The 21,992-nt window shown below is 35.6% G+C and overlaps 1 protein-coding gene across 1 annotated transcript in view; it reads left to right on the top strand.

The window, feature by feature from the left end:
• Positions 1-21,992, top strand: part of ADGRA3 (adhesion G protein-coupled receptor A3) — a 55,390-nt gene that overhangs the window by 27,639 nt on the left and 5,759 nt on the right. The window contains exons 8-17 of the mRNA XM_005415614.1: positions 546-759; positions 1,707-1,871; positions 8,588-8,789; positions 11,873-12,022; positions 14,388-14,549; positions 14,827-15,030; positions 16,128-16,341; positions 16,489-16,697; positions 21,281-21,405; positions 21,933-21,991. Of these exons, the coding sequence (XP_005415671.1) occupies positions 546-759; positions 1,707-1,871; positions 8,588-8,789; positions 11,873-12,022; positions 14,388-14,549; positions 14,827-15,030; positions 16,128-16,341; positions 16,489-16,697; positions 21,281-21,405; positions 21,933-21,991 (1,704 nt within the window). The remainder of the gene's footprint in view (positions 1-545; positions 760-1,706; positions 1,872-8,587; positions 8,790-11,872; positions 12,023-14,387; positions 14,550-14,826; positions 15,031-16,127; positions 16,342-16,488; positions 16,698-21,280; positions 21,406-21,932; position 21,992) is intronic.

Raw genomic sequence — 21,992 nt, 5'->3', positions numbered from 1 at the left:
TTTCGTAGGTCTAGCTGTTATGTCAATTATTCTAACCCCAAATTTCTGAAGTTGAAAGATCTTAATTTTATGAGTTGCTTTCCTGTGTGGTGATTCTATTCTTGATTAGCCTTCTTTTTGCGACAAAACCATGACCGACTTGCTTAACTTCTTTTTTTATATTGGAATTATTCCAACTGTAAAAATAAAAACTTTTCTGTTACTGTGATTTTGAAGTCCAGGTGAAAAATTGGGAAAAACTAAAATGCATAATTACATTTTTCCTTCAAATTTGTATTTTCCACTTTTTTAGATATGGGCTAGCAAAAGAGTCCTGAAATATATTACATTAAAGGAATACACATTTTGCAAAAGAATGTGATGATAATTTGTATTTTTTAATATCCGACGCAGTAAATGTAGTTTTTATATGCCTCTTGCCAGATGCAACTTCATATTCATATATAATTAATTGATATTCATTTAGTGTATCTTTCTCCTCTTTTGAAGATTAGGTCCGTAACAGATTCTTGCTGTTAATTGTGGGTTTATGTTTTGAATTCTAGAACCGCCACTTGAATTACCGTCTTTCTATATGACTCCATCTCATCGTCAGGTGGTCTTTGAAGGAGACAGTCTGCCCTTCCAATGTATGGCTTCATATATTGATCAAGACATGCAAGTCTTGTGGTATCAGGATGGGAAGATAGTGGAAACTGATGAATCCCAGGGTATTTTTGTTGAAAAAAACATGATTCATAACTGCTCATTGATTGCAAGGTGAATCCATAGTGAGAAAATTTATTTCCTGCTTCTTACTTTCTGCTCTGATTTAGTGACTATTACCATAACCAGTAAGGCCTTCTCATATCCTCACTGAGTGAACACGTACACAGAAACATTACTTCCTAGTAGGGAAGTAATCTTCACACATCTCCTATTAACAATAAAGTTGGAGGAAGGAGGTCTAGAGATTGGGTAGGTCAAACCTACATGCTTAAAATAGGATTAGCTAGAGGAAGTTGCAGTTGGATTTTAATTTTCTGCAAGTTTCACCCAATGCATTAATTTAAAATATGTTTTTGGTAGGATACGTTTGTTTTCATGGAATGTTAAGATTACGAAAATGTTGGAAACAAGGCATTTAACTGAATTGCTCATGGATTCTTTACTCTTCCTTTTGAGCACACCATAGTTGTTAATATTGTTCTCCAGCAGAGATCTAAAAGTGTAATTTATTCTGCCTGCATCAGATTGTTGACTTATTCTACATCTACTGAGTGGTTATATATCCTGTAATGGTATTAGTAAATTTTTGTATTAGTAAATTAGAGCGTCAATGTTTATAACAAATTATGCGTTTGGGAATTTATTTTAGTTTGGCCTTTCTAAACAACTAAAAACTTTGTCTTGAATAGCAATGATAACACTTGAGGAATTTGGACTTCTCCTCTCCTCTTTCTGAAGTCCTGGAGCCTTTTTCCTATGGCTGTTCCTTTTGTTTCCTACCTTGGCAAAATTAAAAGACTGAAGAATAGTAAATACTTCTCTGTTAATTACAGTACTCTGAGATGTAAATAGCTCTGGTTTTATAAGATCACTCATGGCTGTATGTAATTTGATTTTTCTTCCATTGTCTTTCTGTACTTAATTCATCTTTTGGTAAAAGCTTACATAAATGTTATTGCAAGACTGTTTTGATTTATTCTTTTATTTTATCTTTCCAGTGCACTGACAATCTCGAACATTCAGGCTGGCTCCACGGGAAACTGGGGTTGTCATGTACAAACCAGACGTGGGAATAACACAAGGACAGTAGACATTGTGGTGTTAGAAAGTTCTGCGCAGTACTGCCCTCCAGAGAGGGTTGTGAACAATAAAGGGGATTTCAGGTTAGTAACCTCAGGTTTTTTTCAGAGTAAAAAAAAGTCCTTTTAATTTAGCTTCTAACTAAGATTTTATGCATTAGAGGCACCTATGTGGATGTTTGCTTGTAAATGGTGTGTAATAGATTTTTATCTCTTCTAAATTACTGGGTGTTGACAGAAGTGCAAGAAATTATACTATGAAATATTAAACTCTGAGCCTGGTAACACATCCTTGAAAGATACTGAAACTAACCTATGATACTTGAAATATATAAATGAAATTATTTAAATGTTAAAGTTCTGTAGGTTACCTCTAAGATAGAGTTAGACCATGTACTGACAGGGGGATTTCTGCCAGGTTATCATTCTCTTTTTAAAAGCCTTCTGCTCCTATAGGACAAAATGGGCAACTATTTAAGAAATATGAAGCATAGTATGGATCTTTTTCCCCCCTGTGAGTATTAAACAATAAGAATGGTGCTGCTTTCTTTTAATGATTGTTGAGACTGTAGTGGTAGCTGTGATATTCCATTGTGTTGAGTGTTGCAGAGTATTTTATCTTTTGTTCTTATCTCTTCACCTGTTTTCCCTTTTCTGATCTTTCTGCTGCTGGTCACTCTAACAACACGTTACTCCTGGAGGTGCCAGCTGTAACAGATAGCTTCTGTATAGATTCTCTATATGTAAGGTAATTCCCTTTATGACTACTCTGTGTTTTACCTCCTTGCAGTAGTTCCTACTGAGAATTAGTGTCTGCAATAGCATTGTGTTCACTATGGTGCATAGGGTTTCTTAATGTTGTATAAATTGCTTTTATCCACTCATTTCACTTTTCTTATGCTGCTTGGCTGTGTTGATCTTCTGCTTGGTCTTTTGTTTACAGTTAGAAACTTTTCCTTTCCCTGTGTGCATTAGAGTTTTTACAGTCATGCTCTTTGTATATAGCTGATTTAAGACCATGTATTTTTTATATTAAGAAATGGAAAGTAAGTTCAACCATGTTCCAGGGACGTAGTTTTTGGGGGAGGGAAAAACAAGCTTTCAACTGCAGAAGACCTCCAGTTGTACTAAAAATTCACTTAAAGTCCTGTCTGAGAGCATTATTTCCAAGCTGATCTCCTTTATGTTCATCACTTGGACAATTTGAGAAGGGTCGAGTATGAGGAGCTATTAGTAAGGGAATTAGTGTTAAGAGCACTTGCTGTACAGAGGCAATTTAGAATTACTAAAGAAGTTCACTTCCACATTGTAAGGAATTATTTAGATAAGTAACTTTGTGCATGTTGTCTTTTTACACTGTGGTGGTTTCAACTGCAGCATTACATTAGAAAAGGAGAACTTCCTGCATTAGATAAAAGGCGAAGAAAGTCAAACAGACACAGGTTGTATTCATCAAAGAACACATCTATTTAAATCACTTATGCATTTTTTTATGATACTAGTGTGAATTGTTCTTCTTTGATTTGCCATTAGAGGTGAAAACAGATGGTAAAGGCTTATTTCAAAGTGTTTTCCATTAAATTAACCTGTGCTGTTCAGTGACTGTTCAGTGTAATAGGATTTACCCCCTCTGGAATTCAGTAGAAAGAAATAAGATTTCAGGAAATGTTCAGCTTATCAAAAAGTTCACTGTGTCTGGGTTTACTATAACAGACTTCCTCTTGTAGCTAGGGTAGAGTAATAATAAAGAGTAATTTTTTCACCTTTGAGAGCATATGGAAATAAGGCTTTGACTAGTGAGAAAATGGTTCTGAGCAGATGGCTGTAAATGATCCTAGGTGTATTTGATTTTATAGGTTTTTTTAGTTGGAACTGGTTAGTCATTTTAGCTTGGATGGTGTTTCAAAACTGGCATCTAGATTTTTATCCCTGCAGAGGTGGGATGAGAAAGAGTAGCAAAGGATGGTGTTTGTCTTCAGTGTCTTTGGCTCGGTGTTAGTTCAGCATAGTTTGCAAAGGTTAGGCAGAAACTTGATCCTGGAATATGTTTTCTTTAATTTAAATATTCTAAGTCTTACTCAGATAAACTCCCTGAGTATTTTACAACAATGATTAAATTGAAAATACAGTTTGCATGTTAGAATACTTCCACTTCAGTAAATCCTTTAACTGTTGTTCTTAGCATAATTTTATGCTAGTAGTTGACAGAATTCTTTTTTAAATATATGAATTACATTTTTGAAAGGTGTTACTCATTGGGCATAATATATTTTAAAACTGTAGTTATCGTGCTGAATTTAGAGGTTTACTAATATTTAATAAAAAGAGACTGCACTGTCTGTAAGCTAATGAAATTATGATATAAAAACTCATTGTAACTTTGTAACTGAAAGTTAGTGTTCATTTAAATAAATGAATGCTTTCAAAAGAGAATTAATATGTAAGAAAGAAAAGATTCTTTTATAATGTCATGGTCTGCCTTTTTTTTTCCCCTGAAATGAAATTAAAGTGCTTAAACGTAAATGAACCATCTTTCCCCTCACAGCTGTCTACACTCATGTATATGTGATAAATTTTGAGCACCTAATTATACAGAGTAATGAAATAAGAGTGTTAATACAGCCCCAGATTGGCACTTCTGTTAGCAGTTGGGTGAACTGTGAAAGATATTCAAGCTTAGACTCACAAGAAATTAAGAATACAAATTTACATGGCCTTTGTTTGCATGGTAAGAATTTCATGCCATTAATCACCTTTTGAGCTCTGCTGGAAGGATGTCCTCCTTTCCTTCATGGAAACTGGAGAATGACTCTAGCTCATGTCATAGAGGTATTGGGAAGAAACAGTTCATGATTGAGAATGGTACAGCTTTATTCATTTAGCAAAACTAGGGAATAAGGGAGATGTTGTTAAAGCTAAAATCAGTTCCCCTCTCTCATTCACCACTGGGCTGCAAAGAAACTTGTACCTGTGCAAGGGGTTTTGTGTGTGGGAGAGGAAAGAGGCTAAGAGATGCTGTGGTTTGAAAGTGTTTCTCTCCATGGTGCTGTGCATTTGTATTGTTTTTGTGATGTGAGATTATGGCACAGAGCTGTTGAGTTTTAAATTGCCCCTTTTATGTCCAGTTTAGTAGAAAGCTTTCTAAATCATTATGCAAATAATACATTAGTCTTAACAGTAAAATATTTCTGTACATATCTAAATTTGTTCTAAAGGGAGTGTAGACTATAAGGCTACCTGGTATTGCTTGTATTCTTTTGAGAAGATCATGGCAAAAGATGATAAAATCCTGTGCAGGGACATGAATGCAAAGTAAACTCAGGGAGAATGAAAGGACAATAATGAAAGAGAGTGGTAATAAAAATAGGGAAAGTGGAGATAAGAAGAGGGAGAAAAGGCAAATAACCTTGTGATAATCTAATAACCTTTGAAGTAGTGTTCTCACTTTTTTTCTGTTTGATGGCTATAGAAGTTCTAGAAGATACATATATTGCTTAGAAGTATTACTTGTTTAAAAGCATAGTAATTAAAACTCTCCTGAAAAACGTGTTTTACATTTGAGTCCTAATCTGAGAAACCAGAGAGAAACTCTGTTTTGTCTTTTTCTACTTCTTTAGCACTAGATGTGAATAGTGAGAAAAGGAGCAGCATGCGCCATATTTAAGTTAAAATATTTTTCTTGGAGGTTGTGTCATAAAACCTCTGTCAAGACCACAGAATTTAAATTATTCCAAGGCCATGTGACACTCAGTCTGTAAGGTGATACATTCAGTGAAAACTGAGCTGACCACACTTCTACTGAAAATGCTTTGGAAAAATACAACTTCTAGAAAACTGTAAAGACAGAGACAAATATCCCTTTCAAAGTGGCATCTTTGATGTTGAACTTAATATAAAAATTTCAGCATTGATAAATGATTTTGGAAATTATGTTTTGGTACTCCAGTGGCAGTGTTTCTGGAAACCTGACTTTGCATTCTAGAAGTGGAGGTTTGAGTGTATTATGCAAGGCATTTGTGGGCCTGCATGTCTCGTAACAGCTGTGCCAGCAGATTTATTAGTTGTCCTCATCTGCCTGTTTTCTTTTTGGCTTGATTCTCTGAAGGCTTATTATAAATACATAAAAATTGGGAGCACAGAAGTATTTCATCTTTGTACTTGTTTTTCCAGTCTGTGTTGAATCAGAGTTTATTTCAATTTGTTGCTACTGACATTTCAGAGACTTAGATAAGTGTACCTGTATTGTATCCTGCTGTCCCTCCCTCCCACCCTCCCTTCCCAGCAGATGCATAACTTGCTCTCTCTGTGAGCAGACTTGGCCAGACATGATCCAGTCTGATACTTTGTTGCTTTGCTGAGGTGCATGTAACATTGCACTTAAGGTTACTACTGGAATTGTGGCAATTCACAGCAATACGGTTGTAATTTTTTCTGAGGATGGTTTTTGTCCTTTCTTTTGCCTTCTTTACAGTTAAAAAGATGTTAAAATCCTTTTGTTACCATTGTAGAATCTGTATCTGTTCTTTCAATTAATTTGCATTCTCTGAAATACCTCAATATGATACCAGGCATTTAAAATTTGTGCTAATTATTTTAAAATTTTGTTCCTCTTTCTTTTAACTACCTCCTTTGTCACCAAATCTCATATAAGTTTTCCTTTCCGGTATTGGTTGATGGTGACATTTCTCTTAATTACTTCAAGTGGCTGCTGAGGCTCTGAGTGTGTGTGAATTAGTATTTGCTGGGTTGGATGAAGCTCTGGTGGATACTCAGATAATCTTTTGTCTCTTCTAGTATTCAAATATTCTAGTAATGGCCATAATAACAATCTCCATTTCTTAATGAAATTATGTTACTACAATATAGAGAGCTGATCTGTAATGTGAAAGCTGTTACAAAAGGTAGTTAAATTTAAGTCCTTGTTTCGTAGTTTGGTTTGTTGTATTTATCATCTAGTCTTTTGCATTAGTTCTCTTACTGACTGAGAATTTTTATGGTTGTTGCAGTGACCTGTGTAATACTGGGATGCCACCAGCAGCTATATTTTTGGTACTTCTTGCCCAAACTTAAGTAATAGTCAAAATGGCTGGAACTAAGTGTCTCTCTTCCATTACTGAACATGTTAATGTTACATGTTAATTGTTCTGTTTGAATTAATTAAGAATAAATGGAAATTTAAGATAGAGAAGACTTCTAGTATACCCTAAAAGGTTAATATCTTCTATCACTTAATATAATTGAGAAGTGTAGTTTTTTGCCTTAGTCCATCCCTGGAGCTAATTATCTTCTCTCAGAAGACCTGTGATAAATTCTAGCATCTTCAGTAAGAGGAGTTACTTAACTGATGAAAAAAGGAGAGAAAATCGTGCAGACTTCTTCAGTTTCTTTGTATTGGCAATATAACCTAAATTTTTAATTTCCTGGAAGTGGAACATCTTTCAAGGTGTTTACTTCATCTTCCTACAAACAGATTTTTTTTTTTTCAAATATCAATATGTTCTTACCATTTCTTAATTTAGATGATAGTAGTGAATAAACAGCCATTTACTATAATGCAGTCTTTAAAAAAGCAAACTTTAAAATCACAGTGTAATCCACCAAATTTTTTTGTTTGACCAGTTCCAATTTTTGGACGCAACTGCTTTTTACAAGGCCCTTTGGAATACTTAAAATTTAGAAAAGCTATGTTAGCTCTAAAGACTCTAAAAGGAGCTTGACATAATGACACTACAGAAAGCCTGGGATGAATCAGTGAAGCTCACTTGCTCTCAGTTGTAGTTAAACCTTACACGTTGGATTGTTATATTTGAGATACTGAGCATTCTGCAATTTAGGTATGTATTCTTTTTCCCTTCTAAAATTTAAGAATAAGTGCTCTGAATGATAAAATAGCACTTATGCATATAAGCTTCTGCATATAACAGGGTAGAGAGCCAGAAGCGGAAGCAGGCAGACTGATTGCCATTCCTTGTCCTTGTTCCTTCTGTCTGCTCAGCATTGCACCTTAATTCAGGCATGGTTTTCTTCTATTCTTATTTTTTTCCTTGGATCAGTTCTGCTCTAATGAATGATCAGTGTATTACAGATGTATCGCAGTTTATTTTCTTGGGTTTTTGTTGTTATCAGTGTTTGTTTGTACAGATAAAATATGCAGTAAAATTAGAGGAGAGAGTGGAGAGAATGTTAGGATTTTTCTTAAGAAGGGCACAGTTTCACATACTTTGAGTGAAAGAAATTATTTTCTCCTTTCTTGACATTAAGAACAAATTTTTTCCCATTAAATTCTATTTGGTATTTTGTTTGCAAAACTGGTCAGAGTGGTTGTACTACTGCTACTAGTGTTTCTTGAATACTGCAAGTGTAATCCTCTGTTCATATCTGCAGTTTGGTAGGAATATGAATGCAATTGTTTGAAAGTTGTATTAATGCATGTGTAGAGGACAAGTAGAACGCAAGCATCAATTTGTTTTTATAGTGTTAACAGGGAATTTTTCATGAAGTTGGCAAGGTTTTTTATCAAAAAATTGTAAACTATTTTTAGTTGTTTTATAAGCACCTTCTTCTCTCCACCTGAAACCTCATGAAAGAATTCAAAAAAGCATGCTAACATTAGAACTCATTTTGTTAATAGACAGAAATATGAACAGCTTGAAAATGCTGAAGATGAGCCAAGGTGGCCCTTTAAATAGTTTTAGTTTTGAGTGTCTCTTTATTTCATATTGTAGTGCTTAATCCTTTTATTTGCTTGTCATGTAAATTTGTCTAAATGTGAGGGTTTTTTTTCCCTTTTGACTCCCCAGGTGGCCCAGAACATTGGCAGGCATCACAGCATACCTGCTGTGTACACGGTATTCTGCTGGCAGTGGGATATATCCTGGCAATTCCCAAGATGAGAGAAGAGCCTGGCGCAGATGTGACAGGGGAGGGTACTGGGCAGACGAGGACTACTCCAGGTGCCAGTATGCAAATGATGTGACTCGAGTTCTTTATATGTTCAATCAGGTAATTTGTGCATTTCTGTAAAACCAAATTATGAAAATCTAATTAATGAAAATAAAAACTCAGAAGACCCTTTATCTTCTCCAAGCTGGAAATACTGGTGGTCTAGATAGGTTATGGTGGACACATGCCTCTGAGTACAATACTGAAACTTGTAGGTTTAGGTTAAAAGCTTGGTTTAGTACCTGTTTTGTGTGCCCCTAGATTGAAAGTGCAAGGAAGATTCTTTGTACTTATCTAAAGCATAAGAGAATAGCTTGTCATGATTGTTTGTCATGGATGCCCTGTTCTGCCCATATGCTATAAAGAAACAAGGCAGGCTTAATCTGTAATGAGAACAACTCTTTTCATTATAGTAGTAGAGAGTAGTCAAACTCTGCTCTGCCTTTGTTGCTGTAAACCTTGGGTTTGGTGTGATTGATAAGGCTTAACTAGTGAAAGTAGTGAGTATTAACTAGGCTTCTTTATCTGGTAGCACTCTACCAGGGTTCAAGAGAGCATTCTAGAATTTAAATTGTAGCTATGAAACAAAATTTTTCAGCTACAAGTTCCTTTTGAGGTTTATGTAGTTAATGCACTCTTCCACAAATCCTGTTCTGCAGCAGTGTACCCATCCTTGTCTGTATAGGTGCTGTGTTGGAAATTACTCCATAAAGCTTTGAGCTTCCAGTTTAAGCTTGTTTTCCAACTTGTGCAGTCAGATCACTAGTATGGATGCAACAGGTGAAACCATGGAAATAGGAGATTGATTTTGGTGTGGTGTTATGGAGTTTGGTGGTTGGTTTTTTGTTTGTTTTTTATTAATAATGCTTGGTCACTGGATTATGATCTTGGTAGCACCACTTAAGTTTAACATGGGGCCGTGGTGCTTGTCTGACTCCAGGGTAGGGTTTCTACATGTTGTGTGGGTTTGGAGTGTTCCAATTCATCTCACATTCTATTAGGGAAAACTTCACACTACCTATCTGAAGCACCTCAGCCCCCAACCAGGACAATCAGATCTAAACTGGTATTTTCCCCTTTAAGATGCCTTAGATTTATGCACACAGTGACATCTTGATGTCCAGTTGATTGGGCTAACTCCAATTTGAGGCAAAAGATTTGTACTGCCTATTGTGTAAGATGGGCTGACTTGCTCCCTCTGTGTTCAGGTACTTAATAATGCTGACACAGCTTTCTGTTCTCCTTCTCTGGTTCCCTGAGGACCCCTGAGCGCTGGCCAACAAAGATGGCAGGGATGAGAAGGAAAAAAAAAGGCAATGCCTGTTCTGGCCCAAGAAAAACTTAAAGGTTGACATAACTATTTGCTTTACTGCTTTATATTCCTAGCACTAGAGGTGCATGCCATGGCTTGGTCATATGTCAACAGGTTTGAGGGCTCAAATGTTCTTTCTTTTTGACTGATTAACAAGAGAGAGATGATGCTGGGGATCACTTTGTCCTTTTCTGGGACACAGGTTTAGTGTTAGTTTAAATAGAGCTTCAATGCTCCTGGTTTGCTTTTTTCTCACCAGGGAATTCACATTTTTCTGCAAGGTCTGTGACAACTCAATGCCATTCCTGCCTATTTACCATAGCCCAGATCCCCAAGACCATAGATAACTTAAGGTTGTTATAACTGCTTTTGGTTAGCCAACAGTTTTCAGGTTGTGGAAGAATGTTGCCAGCTTTGTGTTAGGAAGTTTAAAGTGTAAGCATCAGACTGGTACCTTCAGAAAAGCAGAAGAATAATTTTCATGTGTGAAATAGATAACTTCCTATTTTCTACTCAAAAATAAATGTACACAGGTATTCCATGCTGAACTTTTTTAAAGGGAGAAGAGGAATGTTTTGGGTTTGGGAGTTGTTTTTACTTACGAAAGTTGCCTTCTTTTTATGTGTAGTAGGACTGGAATTTTTAGCAGTATTCTGCATGAAGTTTCTTGTCTCTGAGACTAATGTTAAATGTAATCATATTACAAGCATGTTTATAGCCTTTGAACAAAGGTAGTTGAGCTGTTTTGAATATCAGAACTTTGCCAAACATTTGAAATCAAATAAAGGTTCACAAGTAAAATAAAATGAAACCTTTATAACATTCTACAAGAGCATTCGTATTCTGCTGTTCTTGTTTGTGTATTGAACAAGTAGTTTTAGGTGACAAGGAATTCATGATTAAAGAAGAGGTTCAAAGAAATCATAAAGAGTGTCTGAATTTAAAAGTTGACTTTGTTCAGTATGTGTTTTGACTTTGAACTTTATTTGGACTTTAAATACATAACTTTCAGCATATTGACAAAAAAAACCCAACTTCCATTACTCACATTGGAATTTATGTACAAGTGCTAAGACTGGCAAGGACAAATATGTAGTTGTGCTTAGGTGGCACTTTTCAAATTCAGTAGGGCAGATTAGATATCTCCACACCAAAAACCAGAGAGAGAGCCTCTGTAGTTTGGATTATCATGGATAAACAGCATCTGAACATGAGCTGATAACATTAGCACAGCTTTCCAGTATACTATGTAAAATTTCCCACTTTTGGTTCCTGCTGGCTCAGACGTGTGGATGTTGTGTACTATTTAGTGAAGAATTTTCCAGCATGGGGTTTGTTTCAGGAGTGAAATCATGACCTTTGTCATAGTGAGATCTGTCTTGTTTTTTTGTGTGTGTATGCATTCCAAATGTTTCCTATAATTACAGAATTGAGAGTGAATGCTGTGGCAGTGGTGTGTTTGAATTGGTTTTGGCTTCTCTTGCTATATTTAAAGAGCTTTGTGTTGTCATGCCTTGGCTTTGGTCAAAATGAAAATAAGCAGTTGACAATACTGTTTTGGGAGATTTTTCTCCTTTTTTTGGTGTAATACCTCTCTCTCTTCTAGGGGAACAGCACAAAACCCAGTTGCTGGCTGCCAGTACAAACAGTAGCTCTCTGGCTTGTAGGAAATGTTGTTGCTTACAGATAAGGTGGTGGTCCTTAGCTACTCAAAACACTGTGAGCCCTCTTGGAATTGCTCTCCTCTTTGGATCAATGCTTATTTATTAATTGGTGAAGTGTTGTCTCTATCTTGCTATTTCTCAAATGCTCATGTTTGTTCTCTATTTAGATGCCGCTCAACCTCACTAATGCAGTGGCAACAGCAAGACAGCTCTTGGCTTACACAGTTGAAGCAGCAAATTTTTCTGATAAAATGGATGTTATTTTTGTGGCTGAAATGATAGAGAAATTTGGAAGATTTGCTGAAAAATATAAAGAGGTAACTGGATAATTTGCCATCACTGTAAAGATAACTAAAGTGTTTGTCCTTAAGTATTCTGAGCAGTGAAATCTTCCCAACACTAGATGCAGGCACTGAGTTAGTGGATTGTCAGATTCTATTCCATGTTTTTGTTTGTTTAGTAGGTCCCTGAAGTTGCTGACCCATGGTCACAGACTTTGCATTCGCGCTGAGATGATCCAGCATTCACTGGACCTGTAATGTGAGTAACACCTCTGGTCAGCATTGGAGCAGGGAGATAGGTACAGTAAGTCTGTTTTTATTTAATATGGAGTGGGTCACACAGGTTTTCATTGGTATGTTCTTATCTAAAAACACAAATAATGAAAGCCTCAGAGATCCTCTCAATAATGAATAAAACAAGACTTATCTTCTCCCCTTCCACTGTGATAGACTGTCTTTATTCAATATTGAGCCAAATCTCTAAGGTTTTCAGTACTCCTCTGTCTTGCAGGATATAACATAAGACATTAAAACAAAATCTTAGAGAACGCTCATTTTTGGGGAGAAAAATGCCAGTTGAATAGTCCCACCAGTGGGTAGAAACTCTCTGTTTCACTGCTGAACAGAGGTTATATTGATCTCACTGTACAGTGCATGTTGGGAAGTTGGAGACCACAATGCCTCGAGTTTAAACTCGTGCATAAAAAAAAAGCCAAATTTTCCCTGTCCAGCCCCCAGCAAACCATAAATGCTGGTTCTACATCCTTTGCAGAACTCCTTAGTGGATTTTCATCTTAGACAATGGGTTTTTTTCTCAGTGGATTTGTTTTGAAGCCAGCCTGTGATTTGCTGGTATATTTAAAGAACATGAGTACAATTTCATGTAAAAATTTTAGTAGCTATTAATAAGGCTTGATTTCTTTTCAGGTTGTTACTCCATGAACTTGTTCTTGATCCTATTATTCATATTGATTCACTTACACCATCTTCTTATTCATTCCCTAGTTTGTGCTAAAGGGGCTGTTTGAAAGATTAGTACAATAAATTACAATTTATTAGCTCTTTCATATCAGAAGCAACAACACAATTGTTCAGAAAGTTCTTAGCAGATTGTCTTAATTTAGAATACAGCTGGAAAAACTTGTTCATACCTCGATAAGTAGGAGAAAGAATAATGTGTAATATATTTTAAAAGCATGAAGCAACTTTAATTCTGCGAATTGTGCTGGTTTATTCTAAAATCACTGTGTGTTGATGTGTAAAACTTGTTACCATTTCTCAAGCAGTAATAAGTCATCATAAACACATTCAGTTAATTTAACTTTGTTGTTGAAGATTTAATGAAAGGACTACAGTCTGCAAATGCTACTTAAGGCTCTGTGTTATACAAGAATTTTTACTGATTGAAAATTATGTTCTTCAGAGAGCCAGTTCTCAAAATAACAAATACTTTTTCATTCCTATTCTTGTCTTTATATTTAAAGATTTTTAAAGAGGACAGCAAATTACTGAAATTACTGTGTTCTCTCCTGATTAGTAATATTCTGAAAAAAAATTGGGAAGCCAGCATAGTAAAGGAGATACTTTCCTCACCCTACCCTTTGTCTCTTCAAGCTGAGAATTCTAGTCCTTAAATTTAGGCACTGTCAATTGCATTTTGGTCAATTTAACTAAAAATTATACTCATCTTTACTTTTGGTCCAGTATTTGTCACTGCTCCTTAAATGTGCTCATTATTTTTGGTAGTGGCCTAAATAAGTTCCCTTTATAGTTGGTATTTGTTTTTCATACAGAAGGCAGGGTGAGGACTGTGGACTTAAAACAATGTAATTGATGGTTTGAAAGCAGCGCTGGTACTTATGGATATTTGCTGTCTCTCTGATGTAAACCTGTGACCTAAAACAGGTCATGCAAATTTGAAGGCAAACAAAGTAATAAAAAGAAGTTTTACTTACTAAAAGGGAGCAAAACAGAAGGGATGTATGCTAATTTTTGCCTGTTTTACTCTTTTCCTATTATCTTCTATCATACATGCAAACTGTATTATAGTTGATTTATAGTTTTGGCTTCCAAGTTGATTGTAAATGGTCCTCTTAAGCAATTAGTACAGTAGAAGGTGGAGTATTGCACCATTTCCTTTTAATAAAATATATTTGTCGTGGGTTTTTGCTGAGTACTATATAAACAGACACATTCTAGTGGCACTACATTTTTCTTCAGTGGGAGTAAGTGTCCAAGTCAACGTTTTTCAGTATCTCAATGTGATGAAGTGATTGAAATAGGAGCAACCATTTTCTTTGTGCTCTTTGTGCTGCCAACTCACTTTGTATTTTCTGCTAATGACCCTACCTGCTGAATGCTTTCATACCTATAAAAGAGTCTTACTTCTCTTCCATGTTAGCTTGGCGACGTCATGGTGGACATAGCAAGTAATATTATGTTGGCTGATGAACGTGTTCTGTGGATGGCACAAAGGGAAGCCAAGGCTTGCACCAGAATTGTACAGTGTCTACAGAAAATTGCTATGTATCGGCTTGCAAATGGAGCTCAAGTTTATTCTACTGTAAGCATGAATTTATTGATTTATTTAGAGGAGGTTTTGCTCACTCTTGAATTTGAATAGCTTTTTATTTTTCTTAATAAAGACTGGCATTATCTGAAATGCCTACTATTTCTGAAGGGAGTAGAGCAATACTCTGAAAAGATTTATACCTACCAGATAAACTGAGATGGTTTTCTGGATGTGTTTTTTCTGTGAAGACAGAGAATCCCTTTTAGATTATTTATTATCCTGTCTGTGGTGTGTAAAATCATTTCATGTTTGATTTTTGTTGTTACAGTATTCTCCAAATATTGCTCTTGAGGCCTATGTAATAAAGGCTGCTGGTTTCACTGGGATGACTTGCACCGTATTTCAGAAAGTGGCTACATCAGACCGTACGGGACTGAGTGATTATGGGAGAAGAGACCCAGATGGAAATCTAGATAAACAACTAAGCTTTAAGTGCAATGTTTCAAATACACTGTCAAGCCTGGCTTTAAAGGTGGGATGCTCTTTGTTTCCCTACTCACTTTGTAATAATATATATTACTAATTTGGCAAGCAAGTTTATTGTTACTAATTTCTAAGTTTAAATTAGCATTTTTGTGTAATCCGAAATGACTGTGAGAAGAATTAAAGGGATAAAGGATAATAAAGCTTGATTATAAAATAGTTGTTTTAATGGACACAGATTTTAATAAGTAGGTGTGGTTTTCTTCATTGTAACTTCATAAGTTGAAAGATCCTTTCTGACTTTTTCATAAGTATGGAAATTGAGACGCTTCCTAGTTTGTAATAATACATCTTTATTTTTCTGTACTTTCACCTTAATTACATATTAAATCAGATATTAGCAGTGTCCTTAAAATTGTGAAATATTCTGCTCAGAGTAATACTGTAATTAAGCATGAAGTAGAAGATGGACCTGATAGTTTTGTGTGTGCATCTGCATATACACACACACACTCACCTATATGTATTACATCTCTATATGGATATGTATAAAATGGAAACACTTCCTCATATTCCATAAAAGTATTTTTCTTAGTTATATTCCTCAACTTACCAGTTTGTTTTAAGCACTTAATTTGCTTGAATGTCACTGCAGGATGTATATTACAATTTATGCTTGTGCAATTCTGTGAAATCATAAGCATGCTTCTCAGTCAAGTATCATTTATAGACAAGTAAAACTACCCTGTTGTATACAGCATTTTGTTTTGAATGGTACTAGTGCACAATTACAGCATTTCTCTCTGGTTGTGTTGGTTGCTGCTTCTAGTTGCTAATAGTCTAGTCTCAAAAAACTCTGATAATACTTTACTGATACCAACTTTAACTTTAGTCTCTGTAACAGTTGCCATAAGGTAACTGCAGAATCTTAACTTTTTTCTTTTAAAAAATGTTTTAAGGTTTAATAACTTGATTAAGCTATTTTATCCTGGATTACTTGAAAACACTGTCAAAGAGGTTGATCACAATGCATAGTCTGCTAAATGCATTCATCTCTGACTCTGTACATATAGAGGAGTTGCTGATTTAATCTCTGTAAAGAACATAATTTTCTCTTTTGAACTTTAAAAATCTGTTTGTTTCTAGAACACAGTTGTAGAGGCCTCCATCCAGTTGCCAGCTTCCCTTTTCACCCAAAAACAAAAAAGAGAAATCAGACCAGCAGATGAATCTGTCTGCAAGCTTCAGCTTATTGCATTTCGCAATGGAAAGCTTTTCCCAGCAACAGGAAATTCAACAAACCTGGCTGACGATGGGAAACGTCGTACAGTTGTGACTCCAGTTATTCTTACCAAGATAGGTTTGTTTTTATTATTACTTTTTTATGATCTTTAGTAAACAGTTTTGACTCCCTTATTTTGAATAGTGTGTATCCAGTAGAAAGTTTTAGCATCTAATGTGTTACATGCTGAGAAATGTATGTGCAAATGCATTTTCTTTGTAACAGATGGATTAAACGTAGCCAGTCCCCATGTTCCTATCAACGTGACGCTGCGGCGCATTGCACATGGAGCAGATGCTGTCGCTGCTCAGTGGGACTTCGATCTCCTGAACGGACAAGGGGGATGGAAATCTGATGGCTGTCGCATCCTTCTGTCTGATGAAAATATTACCACCATTCAGTGCTACTCCCTCAGCAACTATGCTGTTTTAATGGTATGACGCTTGGGAATTTAATTTCTTTCTGGAACTTAAAAATGTTTCAAGATACAATTCTGTTTGTTTTTTTCTTGCGTTAAGGAAAACGAGCATTCCCACGCTCCATTTCACGTAAAACTAGACATAATAAATACATCTTTAGTTTTTGCTTTTGTTGATGTAAACGTTGAGGTTAGATGAGGTTTAAGCAGAACTCTATCAAGTATAATTAATTGGGTAATAAATAATTAATGAACAACTGGATATGCTAGGAAAAAAGGAATTTTCATATGCAAAGTATTATATTATAGACATTTTAATGAGTTACTTAATCAAATTCGGGAACTTTCATGAACTTTGGTCTATGAATGACAGGCTATCTTCAACTGTTACTGCTCTTTTTTTAAACTACCTTCTCTGTGTTAGATTTGTTGACTTTGTCAGTTGACCAGGAGTGTTTCTCAGGTATTTTTTCTGTGATCCATAACCAAAGACAATGATTTCACCCCAAACTGTTAGTTCATTTGTATGTAGGTCTGTTACCAGAAGACATCAGTAGAAATGGAAGAAAGATCAAAACACTTAGTAACTATGAAAAATATTTTTTAAATACTGCTGAAAAATAGTATCCAAAATCTAGTCTAAGCATATTGGTATCAATAAAAGGGTTAACCACTTCTGAAGCATGATGAAGAGACACTTTCTTTTAGTGCTCCCCTCTCTTGGGAAGCTGAATTTCTTCTTTGTCTGTTCTCAGAATTCTTAATTTTAGAGTCTGGCCTGGGAAACTTCCCTTTTTATAGATGGTGACTGCTACCCTGCTCGTCAGTAATCCCTACAGATGCTAAATTATAAAATGTGGTACATAAATAAGATGGACTGGTAGTAAGCTCAGTGAAATATCACAAGATTTAGGAAATACTGTTAAATGTAAATTTGGCGTGGGTTTTGTGCCAGTTAATGTGTTCCATGTGGAATTAAATATATATTTTTATGTAATCATACATGGAAGAAAAAGCACTCTCTTATGATGATTAGTGGATGAGAAGTTGATATTTTTCTTTAGCAACTCAGATTTTCAAAAATCTTCCTCTGAAGAGAATTAAATGGTAATTACCTGGCTAAACTTATATAAAATTGATTTACATGCCAAGTTTTTTAAAAGAGCTCAGAGAGCAACTTTTCAATTTACCTTTGAGGGTAGTGTTTTAAATTACTTTAAACTTCTGCAATCAAGTAAACTTTTACAAGTAGTGTTCCTTTTTCCCTTCCTATTTTTAAAATATATAATAATTTCCTAAAATTTAGCAGCCTTTGTTAAAACAGAAATAAAATTCATTTTTATGTATAATATGCACGTAAAGAGAGATTATGCTTTTAATTGATCACATTTCTGTCACCTGGAGGAAGAAAAATGAAAAGCATGCTCAATTGCTTCTATAAAGACTAGTTCTGAATTAACACATGGTAAGATGGTATGAATTGTATCCTCTTGTGCATTGTAGAGGAAACTGTTGACAATCAGAAATCAAGTTAGAGAAAGGGGCAGCTTTCTTCCTTTTCTCTCAGTAGCTCTTGTTGTGTACTTGCTCAAAACTGGTATTCTTTAAATATTAAGCCACTTACCAAAATGTTAGGCTGTGGAGACTGGGGAGGAGGGGCCCAGAATAACACTCATCTGACAGATGTTCTTTGCACATGGATTACACACTGCAGAAACTCTGGATGTCTCTGTGCTGCTAAAAAAGCTTTTCATAATGCCTATCCATATATTAACCAAAAAAGCCATAATAGCCTATTTCATTTCTAAACTCCCATCATGTTGTATAAGTCTGGGTTCTGGTCTCAGGCTCAGAGGAAGTTCTTTTGGGTTCAGTTTTAGAACTTTGCTCTTTAATCCAGCAGTTGTCATTAACATCAAATGTGTGAAACAGCAGAGCCAGGAGGGACCTGAACATGGTGGTTCATCATCCTGGCTTGGATGGTGAATGACTTAACCAGAGCTATTTCACTCTATTTTAATCTACTTTACTTTAGTACTTATATGTTAGAAGAAAGGAATTTGTAGTGTACTGACCCTCTTCATACATTTCAGAACATAACATGAAGTCCTCTGATAAGGAAACACGTCACTGATTGCCTGATTTTCTGATCTAGTGATTTAGGAAGATGCAGTTGTAAAACTTTGTATTTATTTGGAGATTATATTCACCACTGTTTAATAATAGAAGAGATAAGCAGAAGGCTCAGCTGAAAACTCATTATTACAGACTGAACAGAAGAAAAAACCCAGCAATAGTGCTTGAGAAGAAACAAAAGTTCTGCTAATTAACTATAAACTCCCCAGTATTCTTAATGCCGTCTCTACTATTACTGTTATTGTTTTTTTACTCAGTAATTATTTAGGAGCAGTTTAACTCAGAAATAACATTATTTGCTCCCCTTACTCTTTTTGCTAGATGAAAAATGTCAGTGCAATGGATAAAGAATTCCATTGATTTATTCCATTGGTTATTGGGTCAAGGCTTCAGCTATCTAGGCACGTTTCCTCACATGTTGTAGAAGATTATTGTAAATCTTGGGATTTTGTAGCTCTCATTCTTGAAATTCACACCAATACATACCTGAAACCAGTCTGGAAGCAGCAAGCAGAATTGCCCTATAGTTTGTGTTGCCTGGTATTCATGGGCCAGGTGTAACTAAACATTTGCTCATGCTTGTAACAGCAGTGAGTTCTCAGGGATCCCCAGCTGCATAACAACCAGGCCATGGGTAGTGTTGAAATCAGATGACACTGGCTGCCTGAGGCATAAATTCTTATGATCCTTTGCCAGGTGCCAAAGAAAACCAAATAGATAAGAATCAAACTGACAACTTGATTAAATTAGTTTGAAATGAGGTTGTTGAGTTAGTTAGGAATAACAAATTTATATTCTGATGAAAGAACAATTGAAGGTATGGTGAAGAGACTTTTGACACTAATTTAATTGTATGCTTCAATTCAAAAACTCTTCCTGTCCATGAAATCAGATTACTGAATTTAGGCTTAAAAATATCACTGCTTTTCTCAAAACTGACTGAAACTTCTTCCCAGTCTTTTACTGGTCTTTCTTAATGCTAAGTTTTTTCTCCTTTTCCTCAGGACACTTTTGAACTTTGCCAACTCCAGAAGTTTAAGAGTAACTTATTCAGAATCATAAGGGAGAGACTTTTCTGTATCCTGTCCATTCCAAAAAATTACGTTAAATAGATCTTTTTTAATAATCATAGTTAAGTAAATTTACTGTATTTTGTGCTGGGGACTACAGTTTCTTTTGAGTTGTTGTGTCATGTCTCTGTCCCCTCCCCACTCCTGGAACTCTAGTAAATTTTAACTTCTTTCAAACAGAATTATTGCTTCTTCTGAGTAAATGAAAATCTGGGTGGATTCAGAAAATTTATTGATGCTATAGAGCTGTTGAGTTCTCTTAGCGTTATCAACTATCTATTCTGGTCAAACAGTAATCATAGAATAACAGTCTGGTAGGAACATCTGGTGCCATTTGGTCCAGTTAACCTGCTCAAAGTTTGACTGCTTTTAAAGTCAAATCTTACTGCTCCAGATCACATTCAGTCAGGCTTTGAGTATCTCCAGGGACACAGTCTCTCTGGGCAGTATGTGACCACTTCAGAATTTTTCTCCTGTATCTAATCAGAATTTTCTGTGTTGCTGGTAGTGTCAGTTTCCTTTCATTAGTGGATGGTTCAGTTCCAAGAAGAGTTTGAAAGAGTTTGATTTGGTCTTCTTTATACTATCTCAGTAGGTAGTTTAATATAATAATGAGATTTCTCTCCTCTTCCTTTTCTTCTTAAAGATAAAAGACATGACGTCTTCAGTCTCAGACAGTGTATGCTTCAGGCTGCTAATCATCCTGGTGATCTGTTAGACTTGCTCCATCTAGTATGTCAGTGTCTTTCTTGTGCTGGGGAGCCTCAAACTGCAACTTCTGCAGGGTGGTCTCTCAGCAGAAGGGAAGGAGCAGCTCACCCACTTGCTGTGTCAGTGCTCACACAGCAAAGCCTGGCCTCGGGTTACAGGTGACGTTGCTGGCTTATGGGTGGCTTTTGTCTACCACTAACTCAGGTTGTTTTCTATTCAGTCCAATGCCCAGCCTCTGTTTTTATGTGCATGGGGTTATTCCATTCCAGATACAGATCCTTTAATGTTTTCCTGTCTGTGATGTTCTTTGGGCTGTTAAAGAAGATAATCACAACTGAAACACACGGTTACTGCACATCTGTACATAGAAATATTTTAAGATTAAGAAAGTGGTGTGTTTCTATAAGCTGCTGAACTCTCTGTATCTTCAAAAATATATGAAGTTGAACTGCTCTATAAGAATTGTGACTGCATTTATAAAGGTCAGCCAGAATAGCAGATAATTGCAGAAGAAATGCAGAAATAACAAATAAATAATTGAAGAGTTGTTTCGGGACCAGTGGGAAAGGAAGGAAGACATTTCATCTGGAAGGTGTCTGTTACTTCTTGTGTTCCCTTTGTCATTGCCTCACCCTCAAAAAATAGATATAGTGGACTAATGGTTTTTTGTTGTTGTTGTCAGGACTTGACTGGAGCTGAGTTATATACACAGCCAGCTGACCTTCTGCATCCAGTAATTTATGCCACTGCCATGGTTTTGCTGATGTGCCTGTTGATGATCATGGTCAGTTACATATACCATCACAGGTAGGAATCAAAATTACCAGACTAAGAAAATGAGTTTGATCATGCTTAGGACTACCTTTTCTATTTTATAGGAGCATAATCTAGTAATATGCTTTCACTGTTTTTTCTCTATAAAATTTGTTGATGCAAACTAACAGTTATGCAAGTAGCTATTTTGTCTTTCTTGAGTATGATAATTTAGCTGTCATAACCATGTCTCTCCTTTAATTCTTCATTTTGCTTCATGATGAAAGAAGAGGCCATTCAATAATAATGGTAGAATTTAACAAACTGTTCAGCCTTTTACATTTTTGTTGATGTGAAAGCTTGAATCCTAAAATTTTTAACTCAGGCCCCAAATAGATGTATGAAGTTGGTAATAGGTGTGTGTTTTTTATATTTTAAGATTGCATTTGATTACAAAGTATGTGGTAGTCAAACAATCATTAACAAAAATGATATGTCATTTATCACAAGCATATCTTGCTAGTTTCTGAAAACAGTATTGTAGCTGTGTTTTATATTGTCGAATTTGTTTCTTTTAACAGTGTGATCAGGATCAGTGTTAAAAGCTGGCATATGTTAGTTAACCTGAGCTTTCATATTTT

Source organism: Geospiza fortis, unplaced genomic scaffold (genome assembly GCF_000277835.1).
Source record: "Geospiza fortis unplaced genomic scaffold, GeoFor_1.0 scaffold40, whole genome shotgun sequence".
In the NCBI taxonomy this organism is placed as follows: Eukaryota; Metazoa; Chordata; class Aves; order Passeriformes; family Thraupidae; genus Geospiza; species Geospiza fortis.
This window is presented reverse-complemented; position numbering and strand designations above follow the sequence as displayed.